The following is a 24,243-nucleotide window of genomic DNA, read 5'->3' on the forward strand; positions in this document are numbered from 1 at the left end:
GCCACGCAGGCCGCCTTGACTGGAGGACTGCCGTCACGTGACCCCCGGCCCTGGCGGGAGGCGTCTTGCTGTATACGAAGGCAAGGCCGGGTGGTTGCTCAGTCTCTCGTCTCTCCCGAGCAGGCTGCTGCTGCTGCTGCGCGGTGTCCCTGCCTGGAAGCCGAGGGCGATGTCGAGCGGGAACGGGGAAGGAGCCTTCAAGCGGCCCCGGCCCGCCAGCCCGGGCGACGGCTTCCACACGCCGGAGAAGCGCGTCTCCGTCTGCCGCGCCCCGGATCCCTGCAGGAGTCACCCGCGGGACTGGGACATCGAGCAGGTGTGCGAATTCCTGCGAAGCAGCGGCTTCGAAGACCCGGAGTTGCTGCGCTGCTTCCGAGGTAAGCGGGGCGGGAGGCGGGACGAGCGGGACCGGAGAGCCGCTTCGCCTGCGCAGCCTCGTTGCGCCGGGAATTTCAACTTCGGCGGACCTTAAAGGGGGCGCCCGGCTGAGGCGACGCTGCTGCTGCTGCCGCGGTTTCCTCCCTCGAGAGTTTCCCGCTTCCTGACCCCGTGAGGAGAGGTGGTTATGAAGTGGATTGCAGAGCCGGTGCATAACGGGCTCCGTCGCCTGAGGGCGGGCTTGGCTAGTCGTGGCTGCTGCTTTGATTTCGCGGTGGTTCTGGAAAACCTCTAGGAAAATAGGAATGATCTCTGAACTTTCCTCGCAGGTCGACTAGGGGGCCGACGCGAAGATATATACGCGTGCTCTGGGGAGACTTGCTCTCCCGGTGCCCCAGAGTCTCGTCTTGGTGTAAGTTCCCAAAGGGGAAAGGCTATTCGTTCTGAGGAGTAAGACCCAGGATGGCTTGTTCTGAAGTCAATGGCCATAGGGCTACATCATCATCATCATTATCATCATCATCATTATTATTATTGTTGTTGTTATTAATTGAATTTATATACCGCCCTATACCCAGGGGTCTTGGGGTAGTTCACAGAATAAAATCAAGATTTAAAACTACAAAATACGTAATAAAAATAAAAACGACAACCCAATAACTCCCCCCCCAAACCCACATTTTAAAAGGGCTGTGTCTTAAGAGTCATTTGCAGCGCAGTCTACTCCGGAGTAAGGTCTATTGAGCTCAGTGGGATTCACTCCCAGATAAGTGTGTTTAGGGTTGCTGCCTTAAATCCCCTTTTCCTTTTAACTTGGGTTGTATTTATTTATTTGATTTATACGCCACCCTTCCTCCCAAAGGAGGAGCACTTCTTTCTCAAACAAGCCTTTTAGCTAAAAAGGATTGCAAGCCACCCCAGTCTGACTCAAATAACTCTACTCTGGCCTTTTGTCTTTCCAACAGGGAGGTAGACCCACCTGTTTGCCCTCTGGCACAGAGCCCCTGCTCTGCTTTGTTACCTTAATGACCCATCTTTAGCTGCCCATTGGCAGCACAGGATCATTTGTGCATCAACCAGCATTGATATGTTCTGTCTCTCCTTGTAATGTTCTCAAAAAATAAGGAAATAACATTGGAGGCACATATTCTAGTGGGGGAAAGATACATGCACCAAGTATGTATCAGAGGATCGCCAAAGCATGTGCCATCAGGACGCAACACCATCAAAGCTAGAAGTCAGGTCATTCGTTTACCCAGATCTAAAAATCCCCTATATTACTTTTCATGCATGCACTTTTGGGTTGGGGCAACTGGCTAAAATGTTTTAAAATATTTTTAACAATTCTAATTTTGGTTCCTCTGTCTTCTTTTTGTCAGGTTGATGTTGGTTAAATGTTTAGTTGGGGTTGGCAGTTAATTTTAATTTGGGTATAACTGTAAACTATTTATTATTATTATTATGTTTTTAGGAGGCTAATTAGGTTAGTTAGCTTATGCCCAGTGCAAAATATTTCAGGTTGCACCAAAGCATACTTGCAGAAAAGAAATTCTGGTGACTCTTCATGTGAAAGTATGAATGAATACTGGCTTATTCCTGCATTGCAGGCAGTTGGACTAGATGACCCTCAGAGTTCCTTCCAACTCTACAATTCTATGATATGAGCATGATGATGATTTATTTATTAGATTTATACCCGACACCAAATGAGTACTAATTGGAACTCATGGGTCTCCTGTAAAGCAGAAATCAGAAATAAAGAAGAGTGTTATAGTTCTTAAATAAAAAACTAAAATAAATTTAGATTATATTAGTTACAGCACCAAAGCAGCCACTTTACCTACTGTTACCTAGTGGTGGTTACAGAACACCGCCCCGCCCCCATTTGTCTAAGGAGGGAAGCATGTCCTCCAAGTAATACCAAATATGGCTTCTATTGATTATATGATTCTACAACATATTAGATATAACTGTAGGGTCATCTAGTCCAACCCTCTGCAATGCAGGAATCTTAACTAAAGCATCCATGACAGATGGCCCTCCAACCTCTGCTTAAAAACCTCCCATGAAGGGAGTAATTATCTGGTACAGTGTGTGATGCACAGTGGGCGGCAGCTGGATAGGGAAAACAGGAAAATTCAATGGTGCTTCATTCTAAGCTGTCTTTCTATTCATGTAAGACATCTCTGGGTCCAAGAATTCAGAATAGCATAGTTTCTTAATGTTCCTTATTTTTCTAGTGATTTTCATTTGTCATCTGCCCAGAGAATTTTGAATTATCAGGAATTTCAGAAATATAAATGTTAAGAGTAACGGAATAAGCTAACTGTTGTCTCCTTACTTCCTCAGGAAAAAAAATTGCTGGTTCATCTTTCCTTTACCTCACTGAATCAGAACTTGAAAAAATGGGAATTGGGTAAGGGAAACTTAAATCTATTGACATTTGAATTCAGCTGCAATCCTATATGTGCTTCCCTGGGAGTAAGTCCCATTGAATTTAGTGGCACATACTTCTGAATAGCCACACATAGGATTGGACTGTTTGTGTTTCTAATTCCTAAATGGATCATTGCTATAATTAGTGCCTACCTTGAGCTTTGTACATTTGCTAAAGAAATATAGATTAGTGACCCGGATCTTTTATCAGAAGAGGAGGGGTGAAGCTGCCTCGATTTCAACAGTGGTTCACATTAATCTGCAGTTCTGTTGTAATGAAGATTTAATGTGACATGCAAACCAAGCCAGTATGTAAAGCATTTTAATGAAATCAGGAAACTGAAGCAGGACTTGAACTTGCCATATTGTGTTACATAATTATTGCAACATTAATCATCATAACAATGGATGTTACTTTTCTTCTCCGCGATCTCACACTTGACAGATGTCACTAAAACTGTACTGAAAGAATACCTTTAATATTACCATAACACCTCTATTCATACACAATTTATGAAAAACACCTTTTTACACAGAGAGCTACTGGAATATTATGCATTTTTTAGTAATCAAACATATTTGTTGTTTATTATGCAGAAATGCACCCCTTCCAGACAGATTTATGGCACTTCATAACATGCTAAGGCAAACCTTGGTTTAGTGAGATGGCACAGGCTTCCAGAGAGCTGCTTATAGCCACTATCTCCTCCAAAATTCTTTTTGTTGCCATGCTGTCATAAGTCAAAATTTTGCTTAGCATGTAATCCAGATCAGGGCGCATGGTTAGCCTCTCTACTCCCTAACTACTGTATTTTTTGCTCTTTAACACGCACCTGACCATAACACGCACATAGTTTTTAGAGGAGGAAAACAAGAAAAAAAAATTCTGAATGAAACAGTGGATGTATCATTTTTGTGCTTCATGCTGTGGCCACAGACATGTGATTTTACGGTGAGTTTGGGGTAGCCCAATGCAAAAATCCTGAGAATCCATGTGGATCTGTTGCTTTGTAACCACGTTTTTGCACCATTGTGGCCCCAGGCAACAATGGTGCGTGATTTTTTTGGTGCAGGCTGTAGCCATGGATATGCTATGTGAACTGATGGTGAATTTGGGGTGACCCAATGCAAAGATCCTGAGGATCCATGTGGATCCGTGCTTTGTAACCACGTTTTAAGTGGGGAGGGAAGAAAAAACACAGAAGGGACAAAGAGCACGAGAGGGGTGTGCAGCTGGCTAACAATGCAGGAGAGGGGTTTAACGGGAGGGAGGAAAGGAAGGCAAAAGTTTCCACCCACCCAAGCCAGCCCCCCCCCTCTCCAGAACCTGAGCCGGGTGGGCTGGAGCCTGCGCGCAGTGTGACTAAGAAGGAATTAGAATGACTAAGAAGGAAGGACTCGATCCTTTCCTTTCCCCTCTGCTTGCCAGGAGGGCAGGGGATTTCCCTGCTCTTTGTTGCATTTGAGCAAACACAGCAACCGAAGAGGGTGGGCAGTAAGACCCTGAGGCAGAATGCAGGAAAGCAGCAGCCTCGCTTCTGAAGCCTTCCCTCCCTTCCCTCCTCCGGGACAGTCAGCTCCAGGGACCACACATTCGCTCAATAACACACACAGACATTTGGCCTTACTTTTTAGGAGAAAAAATGTGCGTGTTATAGAGCGAAAATTACGATAATTGTTGTTGCTGGTGGTTAGCTAGGTGAGAGGTTAACCATGAGCCCTGGTTTGGATTACATGCTAAGCAAAATCTTTGCTTATGTCATTGTGGTACAACAGCAAAAAGGACTGGGAAGGAGTAAAGAAACTGTGAGGTTCTCTGCAGGAGCCTGCATGTTTGCCCAGTCTCATTAAGCAAGGTTTACCTTTGCATGTTGTTTAGATGAGCTTTCCTAGACAAAACCACCATCAAATTAATGAAGCAAATATATGTTGGTGACTGTGTGTGCAGAAACAGATGCACAAATAATGGAGCCTGTACATGAAAATGGTGTATAGTCATCTTCTTTTGTACCACATTGGCAAATATTGGGTACAGATTATAGTTTGGAGAAAGTATGTTTTAAAACCACTACAGTTTGACATCTGAATAAATCTTCATGGAATTGGTAGAGTTTAAGAGTATTCGGTTTCAGATCTTTTGAAGATCTTTTACTGAAAACTTTAAAAAATGTTTGCACTGAACAATAGCAATTAACTTAATATTAGCATCCACTACATTATTTAATAAAATATGGAACGGTCAACTTAACTTATACTTGATAACTTTCAGGACCGGAGTGAGACAGAACCTTCTGAATTGTCTGAGCAAACTGGGACAAAGGCATGTTGACATAATGAAGGTGAGAGAAGCATTTACATTAATCTGAAAGCAATGTTAGTCTATTCCCAAATCCTTTATCCTTGAAAACCCACGTGGAGGACAGGTTAGGGACCAATAATTTATTTAGGTTAATTACCAATTTACCAATGGCTGTATGATGAGACTATATCTTCTGATTGTCAGGAGACTGGCACAGCTGAACTTTGTTTAGCCTCAGAGACCTTGAGATCAAAAGGCTCTCCCTCCATTCCCAGGCCTCCCAGGCCTCTCTTACGCATACCAGGCTCCCAAGTTGTAAATTACTTGATAGCCTCCTTTACCTTTTTACAACCCAATCCACACTCAGGCCCTCAGCTGTGCCAGGGTCTACAAATCAGATAACATCTCATCCTGCCTAGAGTCAAGATGTAATTGACTCACACCTCTAGAGAGAGGGAGTTTTACATTTAAAGAGACCAGACACCCATTCCCCAGAAGGCCACAGTTTTATCTCTCCCACAATGCCTCACTCATGCGTGATCCAGCATTTGACATACCAAGATTTTCCAACTTCACTACAGGTTGTCTTCTAGTTTGTCTTGTATTTCTTGTGTTTTATCTATTGGACGATAAAAGCCTTTGGTTTGCCAGGTTTTTATCTGGAGGTTTTGTGCTGTGTGATGAAATAATGGGTGGTATGCCAGGGGAATTAGTGGGGATGGGGTTGGGGATAGTTTGCCTATTTCTGTTTTCCATGCTTTGAGCATGGTCTGTGTGTACCTGTTAAGTGTTGTGCGAATTTTCCTTAGTTTGTTTGGGAGGAGTGGGGGTTCTGTGGTGCAGGTATTTTCAGTTGTGTCCCTCTCTAGGTGTATCCATTGTTTTGTCTCATCTTCTAGTATACATGGGGTTATATGGCGTATTTGGTTGGCACTGTAATATGCTTCTATGTTGGAGATTCCCCATCCTCCTTCTGAGGTAGGGAGGTGCAGATATTTGGGGCTTATTCTTGGTTTTTTGTGTGAGAAGATAAAGGAGTGTAGTTTTCTCTGCCATCTGTGGAGCTGGGTTTGGGGAATCTAGATTGGGAGGGTTTGGAATAGGTAGGTCAGTCAGTTGATTTGAGGGGGGGGGGAAACACGTTTTGCTTGATCAGAAATTCTCCAATGTTTTTGTTTTTTGTTTATAGCTTAGCTCAAAGAACAAATGTATGATTTTTTTTCTGAAACAAATTATCTGAATCTGGACAAACTTCTTATCACATTTCATGTTCTCAACATCTATTTTATTTGCGTGTGCTACTTGTCAGTCAGTTAAGGAACTAAAAGCTTTTGTTTTATGGCAGCCATATTGGTGGCATCCGTCTGTCTCAAGAGACAGTGGAGTGTGCCTCCAGGGGTGAATGGCTGTGTTAGCAGCATCAAAGTGACCTCTCCAGGACGCAAGCTTGGACAGTATACATGGAGGTCCTTGGATGCCAAGATGCCAAGATCCCACTCACAGCCTCACTAATGTGGTCCAAAGGAAAGCAGAGCAATACATTTGGCACCTGCTTGGCTGTAGGAGTTGCCAGAAGGATGCATACAAGGCGCCATCCAACCGTCTTAGGGGTTCCACTCTGGATTTGAGTAGGATTTACTCCTTAGTCTTTTCTTCTCCCAAAGATATACCTCAAGGCAGTGGAGGATTGGGGTCGGCTTTCCTTCTCCTAGATCAACTACCTTCCCAGGTTGATGAGGTCCATCTGCCCCTCACTTCCCTCTACAGCATGTGCAGTATCCACCTTCTTGACTGTTGGACCTGTTGGTCTTGCCGCTAAATCTGCTGGAGCTCATCTTGGCATACAGGGGCAGCCATATATGCTTTTTGTTATCCAGTGATTGTACTAACTTTTGAGTATAGTGAAAGAAAGTGAAAGTTAAAGTGTTTTCTTCTGGTGCTTTTCATATATCTGCAATAGTTTTACATTTTGTTTTACATCTTCCAGGTATTTAATGACCCGATTCATGGTCATATTGAAATGCATCCCCTTCTTGTTCGGATCATTGACACACCTCAATTTCAGCGTCTAAGATACATCAAACAATTGGGTGGCACTTATTATGTTTTCCCAGGAGCATCGCACAACCGTTTTGAGCATTCCCTTGGGTAAGGCACACATTCTTTCTGCAGATCTCTGGTTTTTTTGAACTGGTATATGCCACCACTCAGGTTACTGCAGACTGGCTGTGCCTCTGAACATAAGTAATTGCAGTTTCATTGAATTCCATAGTAATCTATCGTAAAACAAAAGCACTGCTACTTGTAACAGGGAGTCCTTGGAGCACCCCACAATCACCTAACCGTGACTCTCTTAGGTTCAGGTCAGGGTCACAAGCAAGAGACTTCAAAGCGGGACATAGAAGCCAAATAGCAGCCAATTATTGTTGCAATAAACTACTACAAAGATGAAGCAGCTGGAAGCCTCGATCAGCGGGTTACATCAGTATTTCAAAGGTTTTCATAATACATCTTGGGATGCATCACTAAGACACCATAGATATGTCACAGAAAAGGTGTGGTCTCAGAACCTGAGATCCAGGCATGCCCCTGTCACTCAAATATAGTCTTTCACACTTACTCCATCACAGTACAAAGGAAAGTATTTACAGTTTCCAGGTCCCTGAGTCAAGTCAAATACACACCTTTGTCTTGACCAGGCTTAATTCCACTATGGGGTGGTTAGGCATTGTGATTGAGATGATTATTTGTCTGACACTCTTGGGGCAGAATATCAGTCATGACTGCTTGGGAAGGCCCTGCAGACTCTTATGGTGGGCTCTCTCACCCTTCCCCTTATACCTCACTTCCCTGGGTCCTAAAAGCCATTGGAACTGAGAAGATTGATACAACAAGTGATTTCTTATGAATTTCGAAAGTTTTCCCATTGAGCTAGTACATAGATACATTTATCAGTGAATTGCTACATTTGGTATTGACACTTTCCCTGTTTTCCTTTGTTGGAGACCTGTCACTCAGCTGTGAGTCAAAGGCTCCTGAGCTGAGCTTCCCTTGCAGATGCAATACCTTTGCAGATATGTTGCTGTTTTCTCTTGACACTAAGGGATTTGGCTTGACAGGTGAAAGGCAGGGAAATGTGTGTGAGTGAATGGTTTGGTAATGTGCAGCGGAGACTCTTGTCTCTGCCTTGTGGTGTGTGTGTGGGGGGAGGGTCTCTCACCCCCCTTCCAATTTCCCGGTAACATACTTAACTTCCATTAAAGGAGATTTACATCTAACATATATGTAAAAGTTAGAAGTACCCTTCATCTCATATGCTGGTGTGTTCAATATTTGGTTTCGTGAGGATGTAGGCTCACCAAACCCAAACTCAACTAAGTAAGCAGATTTTCTGACACTGAGTTTTCCCACTAAAACTCATGGATGAAAAGAAATGCTATTTGCTTTGACAATAGCTGTGTTCTTGCTTGCTTGCTTTCCTAAGAATGCACTTTGTTGGTGGATAGAGAGGCTAGCTGATGTGACTGGAAACTTTAAAAAAAATTTTTTTAAGGCAGCATTGTATGAAATTTGCAGGCATAGTAAGAGAGGGAGTTTAGTTGCATTTCCTCCCCTAGTTTATTTTAAGCAATTTCAGCCGAAGAGATGTTTTTTTCTCCAGTCTTAGCACTAAGCATCACAGCACTGAAATCAGAGATGGACCACAGCCTCCCTTTTAAGAGTACAAAGCAGCTTCACCCCACCCCCCACTCCAGTGCTGGTGGGGGTGGGAAAGGCTGCCTTTTAACTTCCACAGATCCTTCTCTGCAGAGTAAAAAAGCAGCCTTTATGGTCATTTTACCATAGTGCTGGGAATGCTGATTTTGTATGTGTGCACATTTATACCTGCGTGTTTGTGTGTGAGTGTATGTTTGAGTTTTGGACTGCATGTGTGAGAGAATGAAAATGTGTGCTATGTCCTGTATGTCAAGTGAATGTGGGTGTTTGTGGGTGGTATGTGTGCATACCTTGGTCAAAGCCATCACTGGCATGTGGGCCTTGGAGATGTGGCTGACCAGCAATGTGGTCCTTGGATATAGGTATGCAGTTCACAAGCTAAGTAAGTTTAGTAGTATTTCACAATATATAATGTGGGGCAAGTTTTTATTTTATTTATAACCCTAAAATTCAAGAACTGGAGAGCTGAACCTTTTGCCTTCTTGCAACAGGGTCGGCTATCTAGCAGGCCGTTTGATCCGGGCACTGCAGAAGCGACAACCAGAGTTGGACATCAACCAAAGGGATATTTTGTGCGTCCAGATTGCTGGTCTTTGTCATGATTTGGGTAAGCCACTTCCCAAATATCTTAATGAAGCAATTTATGCACGCTAGGTAAAGATGAACTGCATAATTCTTACTTTCAGGTCATGGACCATTTTCACACATGTATGATGGAAGGTTCATCCCTCGTGTTTGTCCAGGAACTGCATGGAAGGTGGGTATGCAACCAGTCATTACTGCTTTCTTTTTTAAAGGAAATGCTGCCTTGCCTAAAAATATGTTAACCACATTTAACAATTAGAGTGTTTTTTATAGTCAAATTACCCAGACATTTCCTGAAGTTTTTTGTTTAAAAAAGTTACCATATTGGTGAAATATAGTCACTAAAATTCCTACTGTTTATCTACCACTCTCTTTTGCCTTAATCAGACCCCACTTGGAGCACTGTGTCTAGTTCTGGGGGTTGAGGGAGTTGGGTATGTTTAGCCTGGAGAAGAGGAGACTGAGAGACAGTATGATAGCCATCTTCAATTAACTGAATAGCTGTCACATGGGACATGGAGCAAGCTTGATTTCTGTTGCTTCAGCCTTAGCGGGTAGGACCTGAACCATTTGATTCAAATTACAAGAAAGAAGATTCTGACTAAACATGGAATGGACTCATTCAGAAAGTGGTGAAGTTCATTGGAGGTTTATAAACAGGTTGGATGACCATTTGTCGGGGATTGTTTACCTGCTTTGCAAGAAGTTGGACTAGATGGCCCTTGGGGTTCCTTCAACCCCACAATTCTTTGAATTTTCTCAGTCCTTTCTTCTCACAGAGATTATGTTCCATTAACCTTTCTAGGGTCTTCTTTCAGTGGCTTCTCTGCTTCATTTGCTGTTCTAAGTACCTTTCTATTTTCAGCCATCTCAGGTTATTGAACATTCCATTGCTTATCAGGAATTAGTGATTTCAGCAGCTGAGCTGCAGCAAGAATGTGAAACTAGAAAACAACTCTTCTCCCCCCCTGCTGGTATTTGTTTGCTATTGCAGCAGTGGGAGATCCAGCATTATGCTTGAATGAGGGAACCTGATTTAAAGAAACTCTGGCTTGTTTAACAAGCTAGTTAAATTTGCTTTTTATGGCACTTTAAATATTTTGTTTTAAACCAGAATCCCTGGATAAAATCTGACATTAAGCTGGGATTTTGCAGAAGTGAAAATGAACTCTGTTCAAGCTTCTGTGAGGGGAGCAGGAGCACACACACACACAATGCTTTGCTTCAGGCTCATCCACCTGACATTAAACCATGGCGTAATGTTGCCTTAATGTTTTTGTATACAGTTATGATGGCTTGTTTTGGCAGCATATGCTTTGATTAATAATAATTAAAACTTCCTTTTTTGCAGCATGAAGATGCTTCTGTTAAGATGTTTGAACACTTGATTGATTCCAATGATCTAAGACCAGTCTTGAAGTATTATGGTCTCAAGCCAGATGAAGATATAGACTTTATCAAAGAGCAGATAGCAGGACCCATTAAGACTGAAAAAAACAGTAGTTCAGTAAGTCTTCTGCTTTGTAAATACTGTGCAATTTAATGGAATATAATGCTTAATAGCATTATCTTTTTTGAAGGAAAATTGACAGGTGTTGCATGTGGGAGATTCATTACTTTTTGTGAAGCATAGGTTGTTGAGCTTTTTATAGATTTTGGAAGAGGGGCCATAGTTCAACAGCAAAGCATATGCTTTGTGTTCAGAATGTTCCACTCTGTTCTACCATTTCCAGTTAAAAAATGCACGGCAGCAGAGCTGCTTAATGCTTCTGCATGAGGCTTTGGAGAATCGTTATGCGTTAGGGTAGATCAAAGAATGATCTGAGCTGCTTCATACTTCATGCAATTCTGTGCATGTCTGTGCAGATGTAAGTATTGCTGAGTAAGCATGCAAAAGACAGAGGTGCATCTAATGGTTCCCTTCCTTTTGGATGAAGGGAATATTTGCAAGTGACACAGTAAGAGGTCACCTTGCAGGCTCTTCATTTGCTTATCCTGATATTTGGATAAAAATGAATTTTTATTCAATAAATATTTTTCTGTGAACAACTTTTAAAGAGTTAACTTCACAAAGTGATGTACAAGTATAAAAACGGCAGCCACCAAAACAATGCAGAATATGTTAAAAACAGCCAAACTTTTAAATCATCTTTAAAAGCCACCACAAACGCAAGCACACTATAAATCAAATAGTAATACTGTTTTTGCAGCCCAGTTCAAATTAACTGTTAAAAGTGACTGAGGGGAAAATGGGTTTCCAGGGTCGGATTCAAAATATAAAGCTGGAGTTTGCCTAATATCACATGGAGTTGAATTTCCTAAATGTGCTGCTGTGGCCAACAATGTCCTGTTCTGTGTGCTTGCCAATCTGATTGAAACCAGTTGTCCAGGAAGGAGTAGTACTACTTAGACCCAAACCAGACAATTGACTGATAAGAATACCATGGTCAACAGTTCAGGAGAACCAATAGGGCTGTGCTCCTTGCATTCATATTCCAGTGTAAGTTAATTACCTGGCTAGCCAAGGTTGTTTCCATCACAAAACTAGGCTGTGATTATTAGCTCCACCAATTTTTATCTCTTATTAGTAAAGTATTGGCAGGTATCAATTAATCTGTTCCAGCATGTGCAAAGAGTTCTTAGAACCCTGCTTCCTTGCCAGTGTGGTGCTCAGAGTAGATTGCTTTATTGTAATCTATTATTTGCTTTTGGGTATTTCCACCCCTGTCTCCAGTGGCCTTACCGTGGGCGACCTGAAGAAAAAGGCTTTCTTTATGAGATAGTGGCCAACAAAACAAGTGGCATCGATGTTGATAAATGGGATTACTTTGCCAGGTATGAACCTTGCTCATTTTAAAGCATTTGCAAGATTTATTTTATAGATAAACAATACTGGGTATATTTTACCTATAGACAAACCAATTAATGGAATATCCTATTGGTCCAAGTTAAATGGGATATCTATCTTATCATTAAAAACTCTTTATCTTTAAATACTGTATGGTGTCATACCATATAAACTGTAAGCTTGTTGGTTAACCCTGTATTTTGTTATATTGAAAACTAATAAAAATACTTGAAAAAAAATATCTAAGTGAGAGAGCCATGTATACAGTATGAGCAGGATATAGACTATGAATGAGGAACCTGTGGCACTCCAGATGTTGTACTCCAGCTCCCATCAACCTCCGCCAGGATGGCCAATGGTTGGGGATGGTTCAGCAACATCTGGAGGGCTGAGGTCCCCCACCTCATGTAGAGAGATACCTAGCTCAGGTATTTCTCTGTGCACATGTACTCCATGTACTTTCTATGAATTTATTCTATGGTCTTGTGTTGTTGTAAGCCACTGTGATATATTTTTATGATGCAGGGCATATGAATATTTTTATAAATAAATTCAGTATCTATATGCAGCTGCTGGGGGTGACCTCTACAAAATTTGGGTCAAGGCAGCACCATATGCTGATGATACCCAGCTGTTTCTCTGTAACATATGAACCAAGAGAAGTCATGCATATTTTAAACCGGTGCCTGGGCTAGATGAGGGCTGGATGGAAACCCTATGGATGGGCTGTTCAGCAGTTCTGATGGGTTTGCATTCCCTCTAAGGGTTGTAGTCTGGGGGTGCTCCTAGAACCATTGCTGTCACTAGAGGCTCAAGTGACCTCAGTGGCTTGTTGTGCCCACTACCAACTTCGGTAGGTTTACAAACTACAACTGTTTCTGAATGAGGAGAGGAAGCAATCCTTGTTGGAGATAGCAACCACTCTCTGGAATACTCTGCTTTGGGTAATTCATGAGGTAGAGATCATAATGGCCCTTGAACAACTTTTCAGAATATGTTGCCTATGTTTTCCTGGACTCTGTCTGACTTAGTGTTTAATTTTTTTGTTTTGTAGACTTGCTCAGTTTTATTTGTGAAATACAGCTGTGTTCTGTTTTTATCACGTGTTTGTATTTTTGTTGTTTTTGTGGAAACCACTTGGAGATTTTCACTATCTTAAGCAGTTTAAATAACATTTAGCAATATTTTTCAAACTAAACAGTGTCCCATTTCATACATCACTTTAAACCAAACCATGGCTGAGTGTTGGGGTTCTGAGGGAGGAGATAGCAGCTGCTTTGCTCTTCTCTAGTTCTGTTGCTGTGCTGAACTAAGCCATGGCTTGGCTTAGTGTCTCATGCAGGCGTGTGTTTTAACTCTTTCCAGTGAGCTGTGACTTCGCTCTCTGGTTTAAGACCCTTGGTTTTTCCAGGAGAATTCTGAGCCAAACTATGGCTTAGTGCAGCAGAACAGCCTGGGAGGAGCAAAGCAGCCGCAGGTTCATGCTAAACCATAATTCGTCTGAAGATAATTGCAGTTGCTATTATGGAAGTGTGCCTGGAGATTATATATCTATATTTTGGGAATGTGAAAAATATAGAGCCTCAAAGAATCCCCTGAGAGTCCTTTTACATTATTTAAAGGTGAGGTCCCCAGTGAAGCCATCTTCCTGTGTCCTCCCCTTTTCCTTGGTCCGTGCAACCCCTCAATTTGTAATTGAATGACCTTACCTACTGCCTGTTTCTGGAATATATTTAGGGATTGTCACCATCTTGGAATCCAGAACAACTTTGATTACGTACGCTTCATTAAATTTGCTCGTGTCTGTGAATTTGAGGGAAAGAAGCATATTTGTACCCGTGACAAGGTAAGCTTTCTTGAGGAAAGTAGAGAATGCCAACTAAAATAGTGTTGGCAGCTTGAAAAACTCGCCATCAAATTTTTGTCTATTTCGTTCTTCTATTCCCCCCCCCCCTTTCAGGGAGCTCAGGGAAACACCGTCTCATTTTGCTGTCACTCAGTGTTGAGAGGCAAATTAACCTGAAAGCTAATGTTTACACAAAGCCACCCAGTGTGCTTTATGACTGTGGGTATATTGAGTCCAGATGGAGATAAACTTGCAGTCTGCTAGTGCTGCATAAATTGAGAAGTGCATTTCCAAGTGAATAGGAGACAGTGCAATATATGTTTTCTCTGTTGTTTGAGAACAGAAAGTTTGAGAAAAAAATGGATTTTGGGAGCACGAGGTATTGGCCAAGCAATTACCTTTCATCTCAACCAGCCGCACTACATGTAGGGAGTATATAGGCTTACTATAGCATATGGTTGACCATGTGGTGATGGGTTGGAGTTGGTGTTTAAGGGCCATAAATTAGAACATAAAAAGAATCCTGCTGGATCAGACTAAAGGATGTTGAATTCAACCTTACGTTCTTGCCATAGCCAGCCAGATGCCTGTGGGAAGCCCACAAAGAGAACATGAGCAGAACAACATTCCCCTGCTTGTCACATGCAGAGACTGGTTTTTAGAGGCATACTGCTTCTGGTAATAGAGTTAATATAGCCATCATGACTATCAGTTTAGAGAAAGTGGGTAGGGAAGGTTTGGGTTATCATGGAAGCCAGGTACAAATCGTCGCAGTCTATTCTCTCTAGTTCCAGCATTAATCCTCATGCATTTGGTTGCTCTTCCACTGTGCTCCCTGGTCTATGCAAGTCAAGTCACAAGCAAGGCAGAGTGCTTAAAAGCTCTCTTCACTCCGGGTCTGCTTAGCGTTGCCCATTGCAAAATGAGCTTTTAAGCTCTCTGCTTTGTTTGCTGGGCAAGGCCCACTCAGCACACAGGCTGTGGAAGGTTCTGGGGCGCTCTCACGAGATAATCTGATTTCCTGCGAGATCTCACACATGCATGCATAATCTTCCAGAGCTGGCATGTCGAACAGGCCTTGCCCGGCAAGTTAGACAGAGAGCCTAAGAGCTCTTTTCAAACCTGGTAACCCAAACGGCCCAGCACAAAATGAGCTTTTAAGGTCTTGGCCTTGGTTGCTGGGCAAGGTCTGTTCAACACACTGGCTCTCTGAATCCTGGGGATGCTGTCTCTCACCCCCTTGCTGCAAGGCAGCTCCAAGGGTTGGCTGGCTATATGTGTGCGTAAGATAAGGGATTACTGTATTTTCGTTAAGCGGAACAAACAGGAAATGTAACCACACAAAATTGTTTCAGTTACAACTTGTACAAGGCAAAGCTCAGTACAGAAGCAAGGAAAGTATCCACCAACTTATGAGCATTCTGCTCTCATGCATGCAAGGAATCATCTTATCTTAAGGATCCTGTGTTTCATGCACTGCTCCACTTTCAAGGAGCCCCCATGAGGCCTCCCCACATAAGCAGAAATCTTAATTGCAAAAATGATTACCCTAGTGTTCTGGAATACGTTTTTATATTTCTTGTGTATGGATTATTTAGAAGGATCTAATTATTTCTATGTCCTGGAACCTTTTTTATTTTATCCCTAGTTGTTCAGCAACAAACATCCAATTTGAGGAATTAAAGTAGAATTGGCAGATTAAGGCTGCAGTCGTATACACTTTCACCTGGCTACCAGGCTCATTAAATTTGGTGCAATTTACTTCTAAGGTTATACACATAGGGTTGCACTTGTGAAGGCTCTTGATACCAGATAGTAAATGCTTTTTCTAAAAAATAAAATATTTTCAGGCTATCTTCTATTTCTGTAAAATTGCCCTTGAATCCCTGCTACCCACTCTCGGGCATTAATATGAGCATTTATGGGAGAGACTGTTTCATGTATTCCTGACCATTAAGTGAAAGGAGCAAAAGTTTGCTGCCTGCAAGTTTTATTTATTTATAGCAACATATACCACTATTCATAAAGAATATCACAGTGGTTTACAACAGTCATACATAAAACAAAAACAAACATTTTGTGAAGGAGGTGGTTAGTACCTGCCCTGAACGTTTCATAAGTCTTGGAACTGTGGTTTTAATATAAAAAATGAATAAAATACTGTTTTTATCTTGGACTTTAGGAGGTTGGAAATTTGTATGACATGTTCCACACACGGAATTGCCTGCACCGCAGAGCCTACCAACATAAAATTAGCAACATCATTGAAACTATGTAAGTAAGTGCATGTTGATATGCCCTAGACAGGGCAGTAACCAAATAAATCCTAGCCATTCTTATGTTAGTACAGGGGTCAGCAACCCGCGGCTCCGGAGCCGCATGTGGCTCTTTTACACCTTTGCCGCGGCTCTGGGGCAGATACTAGCAAGGGGAGGAGGCGCATTGTGCGCCCCGACACTCCCCACTGTGGCGGGCGCTGTACTGGCTGTGACGTCGCATGGGGGCGGTGCGTGCGTTAGTCACTCACCGTCCCGACGTCACCTTCCCGCTCACTGTCAGATCGCGGCTCCGGAGATATATTTGTTTTAAATGTTGCGATGGTTTTGCGGCTCCCAGTTTTTCTTTCTTCGGAAACTGGTCCAAGTGGCTCTTTTTGTCTTAAAGGTTGCAGACCCCTGCATTAGTAGATTAATTACATTTGTATGAGCTTGCATATTAATTCATTTTAATAATGTATGACTGAAGGAGGAATGCTTCTTCTACAATGGTGCTTGCCAGCTACAAATATTTTTTAAAGAAGTGTTGCCTGATTTATTTAGGGGTGTGTTTTAATTCAACCAATTTGAATTTAATTAATTTTTAAAAATTAATTAATATTAACCAATTGATCAATTAAAGGTTGTAGCCCTAGTTCTGGAGTGTCTCATTGAGAAACTCTGTTGAATGTCCCTGTCCTTCTCCTTAATCGTTTTTCAAAGTGGATTTTGATGACTAGAAAAAGTTATATGGTTTAATTTTTTTATCAACTTTGGTGTTTTTGTATTACTCTTTTTTAGCCATAGAAATAAATTTCCAAAGCCATTGTGATATCTTTGATCTGGAGTTCATATTGAAATTATGGATTCTTCCTCATTTGTGTTGCATGTTTCATATCAGGATTACAGATGCCCTTTTGAAAGCTAACCCACATATAATCATAAAGGGATCTGGAGGGGAAGAGTACAATATCGCTACAGCACGAGAAGACATGGAAGCCTACACTAAGCTAACAGGTATGGGCTTATTGGACTGACACCTAAATTCTAATTGCATCAATTTAGGAAGTATTTCTGTCAGGGTACCATTTTGTTATGGCATTTAAATGAAACATAGTGCATTGCTTTATGTAAATGAATTATATATTCTGCTGTGTGCATATGAAGGAAGTCACGTGTTTGTATCTCTAGGTCTGAAGAAGTAATTATTTATTTATAGTATAAGAAACGGATTTGTTCCCCTATGGCCAAACTTTCCCCTCTCCCAGTTTTAAAATTATTTAAGGGGTGGTTCGTGAAAGAGAAAAATAAAATTTTCCTCCTTTTCCCTGTCTCTCTTTTTACCCCTCTGTAAGCCATTAAGGAGCTTATCAGCTTTGTTTAATTTGAATAGGTTGATATATAACTGCTTATGCAAATTCTTTTATTGATCTATTGCTCCTGTAAAAATCTTGGTAGGATGAGTATGTATTAGATGGTGTTGACTCAAAACTGAAACCAAAATGGCGGTTGACTTGGGCTAGAGCAGGGATCGGCAAACTAAGGTCCCCGGGCCAGATCAGGCCCACCTGCGTCCTAAATCCGGCCCGTGCAGTGAAGCCAGAACCCGCTGCGAAACTGAGACTCCTGGCGATGGTGACGGGAGGAAGAGGCCGAGCAGCGGTGGCTCTGATTGGCAGAGACGTCCCAGTACTGCGCTGAGGTAAACCAGGTGCGACGTTTAATTGGCAGAGCTGCCGCTTCTCGGCCTCTTCCTCTCGCTGCTGCCGCCGCCGCCCTGGTGCTCATGTGGACCAGAGAGTGGAGCGGACAAGCTTGCTCTGCCTACCCGCTTCACGAGAAGAAGCAGTGGCAGTGGTGGTGGCAGCCCCTGGGAAGGTAAGCGCAGCGCCTTCTTTCTCTAGGCTGGGAGGAAGCCCATTTTGCGCCACTTCTGCCAGCCTTTCGGCGAACGAGGCAGGCGGCAAACCAAGAAAGGGGGAGACTACTTGCCCCCCTCACATTGTGCATAGGAATTCATTTTTTTTTTAAATGTAGTCCTGCCCTCCACAAGGTCTGAGGGACAGTGGACAGGACCCCTGTGAAAAAAGTTTGCTGACCCCTGGGCTAGAGAGTCCAGGGCTTAGCCAGGAGCAGTGAGAATCTTGGAGCCAATGTGACTGTGTAGAAGTGAAAGATTTGTTGCACAAATTGGTGGCGGAGGAAGAAGGCAGGACAAAACGGAAAGCAATGGAGGAACGGAAAGGAAGCTATGAGGGATGTATAGATTTCTGGTTACTAGTGCTGAGCCCAGGTTTTTGGTGGTTCTTGGACAAGATGCCCTCAATGTACCCCTCTACCAATGTGTCCTTTCACTCCAGTGATGGCAGCTGCTCCTCTGCCTCATCATTGCTAGCTGTCTGGACTGAACGGTGGGGGTGGAGACGCTCCTTGTTCATCTCCATGTTGAAGCAAGAGGCAGATGAACAAGCAGGAGGTTATTGTTAGTGGGGTGGGGGTGTCCTTGAGAGGTGCCCAATCTTGCCAACCCTTACACTGGACATGCCAGTTTTCACAGAGCCTTGGGAAATGCTTGTTTGAAAGTCAAGCCTTTTGCCCTTGACTCCTTCTCACCATCCTAATCCCAGTTGTGTGGTAATTGAAGTTTTATTTACTAGTAAAGTAGAGTCAGATGCTTCTAGCTGTGCTCTTCTTTACTGCTGTGTATAGACATTGCACGAAACCTGGTTGTTTAGGAAGGTCTTCAGCTCAAAAAACAGACTCTTCTTGTTATGACTATGTTAGGGCTGCTTTCCTTTGTGCTCTTTTGGTTTATGAGTGGAAATTTTGATGTGTTTTTTTAAATGTTATTTCCTGATTTGTTTTCACTTTATGCACATTTTACCATAAGCTACTTTGAGGTTGTTGGGCTTTGATTTGTTTGAGGATATAAATATTTTTCAAAAATGTTACCTTCTGGTGCCTTTCGTTTACTGCCAAAGCAATTAGAGAAGAGACCCACAGAACTATATCTTAACCCTGTTGAGACACAGCAGAATCTGACTGTTGAATTGAATATGGTCTTGTGAGTTTCGTTTTGCAGATATGTAAAAGATCATTTCCAGCTGACTACCATTATAATAGCATAAAAAACATTTCTTAAATTCTGACACATAATACATGTTTCAATTATGCAAAAGAAAAGCTGGCTTTAATGACTTCATTTGTTTAATACTGGCAGATGAAATCTTCTTAAGGATTCTTCATTCTGATGAGAAAGAGCTTGAAGAAGCACGGGAAATTTTATGTAAAATAGAACGGCGTGACCTGTATAAGTACCTGGGAGAGACTCAGCCCCCAGAGGGCACGGAAATTACGAAGGTGGGCACAGTTTCTCAAGTTACATTGGTTTGTTCACTCTGCCAACTTGTTAAGTGTGATCATAGAGTGATGTACTGGTTGGTTTTTTCAGTACCTATTTGCTTACCTCTGGCTTCTATCTCTCTTTACATTAAAAAATTAAAAAAATTGTCCAGTAGCACCTTAGAGACCAACTAAGCTTGTTCTGGGTATAAACTCTTGTGTGCATGCACACTTCTTCAGATACACTGAAACAGAAGACACCAGACCCTTATATATAGTGGGAGGGTGGGGTGGGGTTTTTCTCAGAAGGGTAGTAGAATCATAGAATCATAGAGTTGGAAGAGACCACAAGGGCCATCGAGTCCAACCCCCTGCCAAGCAGGAAACACCATCAGAGCACTCCTGACATATGGTTGTCAAGCCTCTGCTTAAAGACCTCCAAAGAAGGAGACTCCACCACACTCCTTGGCAGCAAATTCCACTGTCGAACAGCTCTTACTGTCAGGAAGTTCTTCCTAATGTTTAGTAGGAGATGGGTGATTGACTCAATGGGTATGGTAAACCTGTTGATAACTGTTAACGACTGCAATTAGTCCTACAGGAAAAGCATTTATAGTATGCAGATGACCAAAAATAGATTTAGCATATGTAATGAGACAAGAATCCAATATCTCTATTTAGACCAGGTCTCTCCATAGTGTCTCTTTACATACTCTCTCTCTCAGTATTCCTCACAGATCACTAATCTCTCCCCTCCTCCCCTATCTTGCCGCAAATGCCTTGCAAAAGCCTGCCTGAGCAGGTGCATGGTCCATGAAGTGCCTGGGGAGGCCATCTCTGTCACTTCTCTCTCCAGCCATGCCACAATGCAGAAACAACAACTACCACTTTCTAGACTGAAAAGAACCTTTGGAAAAGCCCACACCTTCTTTGCCAGCACAAGCTGACTAGTCATGATGCAACTGAGGGCAACATCCTTGTTGCATTTCTCTCCTGCTCCCACATCCAAGCTGCAGAAAAGTCCACTGGAGGCTGGGAAAAGGCTGTTCTTGCCTGTCCTTCCCTATCACATGGGCATCCTGCATGAAGTGAGTGAGGAAGGCATCCCCATTGTTCCTTCCCCTCCCCTGAATCCTGAAACAAATTGTCTTTCTGGGCAATAAAGGGAGTGGTAGCTACCACTCTACCTCTCCTCTCTAGGCCACCTTTGTCTCAAAATGCACAGGCTAGCAACTTTTTATCTTCCTCCATATATCCTCAACATTCCCTCCAAAGAGTAGACACAGGATTGTATTTGCAGAGCGGAAACAGGCATGCTCTTTTAACTTCAGAAACAGCACTGCACAACAGAGCAATCACTGTAAAGGCCACAGACAGGCCCCTTCTTCAGTAAAGCTCATAGGTGTGTTGGGGTGCCAGAAGTGGTTTTCATGGGTGCTAGGTTGGTAACCCCTGGATTAAGCATTCAGTACAAGAGTTACTAGGTTTTTACAATAGTTTGCATCAACTTGTTGGATAACAACAACAATAGTAATAATAAATTCTTACCTGTACCCCGGTCATCTGACTGGGTTGCCCCAGCTACTTTGGCTTTCAACATAATAAAAGCATAGCAAAACATTGAACATTTCTGAACAATAATAAAATGTTGCAACCTTCTTTCCTTTCTCTCTAATGGATAACTAATTTTGCCTTCGTCTGCCTGAAGAGAAGCTATGACAGCATTAAAAGTCATCACTACTGATAGTCATGGTATGGTGATATCAAATACCTTATTTGTCACATTGTACAGCGCGTGAGAGAGAAAATTATTTTGAAAATTAATCATGGGTCTGGTTCATCAGTTTCTGAGAGTATGATTGAAATACAGTGATTCAAATACACAAAAAAGTAAAAGGTTTTATACCCTGCAGGAACGGTGTAGTAAGATGGCTGAAGAAATTGCCAAGTCCCAGCCCAGTACATTATCTCACAAGCCTGGATTAAAGCCTGAAGACTTTATTGTTGATGTAAGAATGATCTCTTTAAATGTTCATTTTAAATGATTTAGATTTCTTAACATATGTGCCTACAATGCACTTTAGTACATTTTTATTTTTGACTTGCCTCTGTGAAGGTTATCAACATGGATTATGGAATGAAAAAGAAGAACCCTGTCAATAACGTGCGTTTCTACTGCAAGTCTGACCTAAATAAGGCATTCAGAATTTCTAAAGAACAAGTAAGTAAGGTTGGGGTGTGTGTGTTTCTGCCTGTTTTATTACAATAGCTTTTTAAAGAGTATCTGAATACATGGGAAAATGACTACAGAATTGCATGGCAATAGTAGCAACACAGTTCTAATATCACCTGCTATGTAAGTGGTAATTGAATGCAAGTGGTTTTAAGGTAAAATTCCCCTGTGCAAACATTCTTGTAACTGAATGGTGCTGCTGAGAAATTTGTTGAAGCTTTTTCTGACAAGGTGATAAAATTAAGTGTATGTGACTTCTTTTTCCTTCTGTCTTAAGGTTTCAAAGCTCTTACCAGAAAAATTTGAAGAGCAGCAAATCAGGGTTTATTGTAAGACAGCAGATGAAATCTGTGATGCTAGAAAATATTTCGTTCAGTGGTGTATAGACAACAATTTCACTAAACCACAGGTAAGAAAGGTTTAACATTTAGCAGGTGCATCTCAGTGTAGAATCATAGAATTGTAGAGTTGTAAGGGACCCTGAGTATCATCTAGTCCAATGCAGTAATATGCAGCTATTCCAAACGGGGATTGAACCTGCAACTTTGGCGTTCTCAGCACCACACTCTAACCAACTGAGCTATGAGATTCAGATCTACCTCATTCTCTGTATTCCTTTTGTTCATCACCTGTTCATTCTTCCATAGTCTCCTCTATCATCAACCCATTATTACTTCTGCACATTATGAACACAAGGGACTTGAGAATTCTAAAAATCTCAGAAATCTCGTTGGAGGACAATCTAGCCTTTATGGTTTACATTCTAAAACAACTGTAATACTACCACTAACTAGAAGTTTTGTATCTGTTATGTTTATTAATTTCCTTGGAAATGATGAATACATAAAATTGGTTGAGAGGGGACTACCGCAAATAATTGGGGTACAGCATGAGTCACCCATTACCCTTTTATGACAGTTTGAAAGGGCAGTGCAAGAATGTTTTTCTTGTAAAATGATGTGTAAAAAGGCTCCAATGAGTGTCTTGCTCCACTTGCCAAGAAGATGACAGAATGTATTGACTGTTAATTTCCAGTGCACAACTGAACTTCTTTTCTTCATTTTGATGCTTTGATAGGATGGTGATATTGTTGCCCCTGAACTTACACCAATGAAAGCAGACTGGAATGTAGTCAGAGATGACGAAAAGCATGATTCAAAGAAAAACAGTTCTACTCCAAAGCCCAAAAAGTCACTTTTTAAGGACTAGAACAACTTTTCTGTTGAATGATTCCGGTTTGTACAACAAGGTTGTGTTATAAAAACATGGAAACATGGAAAGAAAAGCATTAGTGGAAAATGTCAGTCTTAGCTCAGACGAGTTAAAATTCCATTTGTTGTAGATTTCACATGGACATTTGATGACCGGCAATGTTCTTATTTTGTTAATTCAAATGTGGGCCGGTGAAGAAAGGTCTACTTTCAAAAACAGGTTGTATCCAATGTTAGTCCTACTCAGAACAGAACTGCTGAAATTAATGGACATGGCTAATATAGCTCCATTAATTTCAGTGTGTTTGCTCTGAGTACAACTTAGTTGGATAAAGCTCAAAAGTTTTTGGGAAAAACCACAAAAACCGCCATTCTATTTCAAAACTTCTTTCATTTTCTTAAGATCAGCACAATAGTATAATTTCTCCACTATGATAAATGTTATATATGAAACCTATTGTGGGGAAAGGGGACAAGCCTATGCCATTTGCCTATCTTCTGTTTATGATAAAAGTGCTTATCCTACTGTTCTTTTTAGCTGCCATTCCCTCAAATCATGATAGTCAGTATATGTTCATTTAGAGCTAAACATGCCTTGGCACAATCAAGGATATACTATTTTATAAAGTTACCTTTTTAAATTCAATGCTTACCTTTTATATAACCCAACAAAATACTTGCAGTACCAAAACAACCAATTATTGAATGTATCCTAGCCATTAAGCACTAGGTAGAGAGGAAATGAGCTGGTTTGTATAGAGAGGCAAACAGCTGTTAAGAATCAGAAGCAAATTTCAGACTAGGGAGTTTTGCCTGTTATGTTTCAAACCGACTTGAATGTATTTTTAATCTCTCATATTTTCACAGATTTGTTGACTTTGTATGGAATAGTATATATTGTTCCTTAAAAAAAATAGTATATATTGTTTTTTTTTGAGAAACACAGTTTTATGATGTGGCACTTTATGCTGACAGAAAATTGTTTTGTGTGCGAGAAGTGTGCTGTTAAATGTGAGAAAAGAGAGTTTCTGAAGCTTCACTTAACACACCTAAGGCTCATAAGAAATATATACACCATTTAAGAACTATGAAT

The 24,243-nt window shown here is 41.7% G+C and overlaps 1 protein-coding gene across 2 annotated transcripts; it reads left to right on the forward strand.

Moving 5' to 3' along the window:
- SAMHD1 (SAM and HD domain containing deoxynucleoside triphosphate triphosphohydrolase 1) lies at nucleotides 1-24,056 on the forward strand. 2 transcript variants are annotated; one of them, XM_053393886.1, is made up of 16 exons: nucleotides 1-377; nucleotides 2,728-2,794; nucleotides 5,084-5,153; nucleotides 7,101-7,261; nucleotides 9,322-9,437; nucleotides 9,517-9,587; nucleotides 10,767-10,922; nucleotides 12,150-12,250; nucleotides 14,001-14,109; nucleotides 16,292-16,383; nucleotides 17,266-17,381; nucleotides 19,585-19,724; nucleotides 21,620-21,715; nucleotides 21,823-21,927; nucleotides 22,217-22,348; nucleotides 23,017-24,056. In XM_053393886.1, the coding sequence occupies exons 1-16, from the start codon at nucleotides 170-172 to the stop codon at nucleotides 23,146-23,148; spliced, it is 1,872 nt and encodes a 623-aa protein (XP_053249861.1). In that variant the 5' UTR covers nucleotides 1-169; the 3' UTR covers nucleotides 23,149-24,056. The 2 variants fall into 2 exon arrangements, with proteins under 2 accessions (XP_053249861.1, XP_053249863.1); XM_053393888.1 differs by lacking the exon at nucleotides 1-377 and adding an exon at nucleotides 772-790.
- Nucleotides 24,057-24,243: the final 187 nt, after the last annotated feature.

The sequence above is a fragment of the Podarcis raffonei genome, chromosome 6, assembly GCF_027172205.1.
Source record: "Podarcis raffonei isolate rPodRaf1 chromosome 6, rPodRaf1.pri, whole genome shotgun sequence".
Taxonomy (NCBI): domain Eukaryota; kingdom Metazoa; phylum Chordata; class Lepidosauria; order Squamata; family Lacertidae; genus Podarcis; species Podarcis raffonei.

Coding starts and splice junctions, on each gene's coding strand:
- SAMHD1 (XM_053393886.1), top strand. CDS start 170: ATGTCGAGCGGGAACGGGGAAGGAGCCTTCAAGCGGCCCCGGCCCGCC. Junction 9,588..10,766: donor GTCCAGGAACTGCATGGAAG/GTGGGTATGCAA, acceptor CCTTTTTTGCAG/CATGAAGATGCTTCTGTTAA. Junction 17,382..19,584: donor AGCCTACACTAAGCTAACAG/GTATGGGCTTAT, acceptor TAATACTGGCAG/ATGAAATCTTCTTAAGGATT.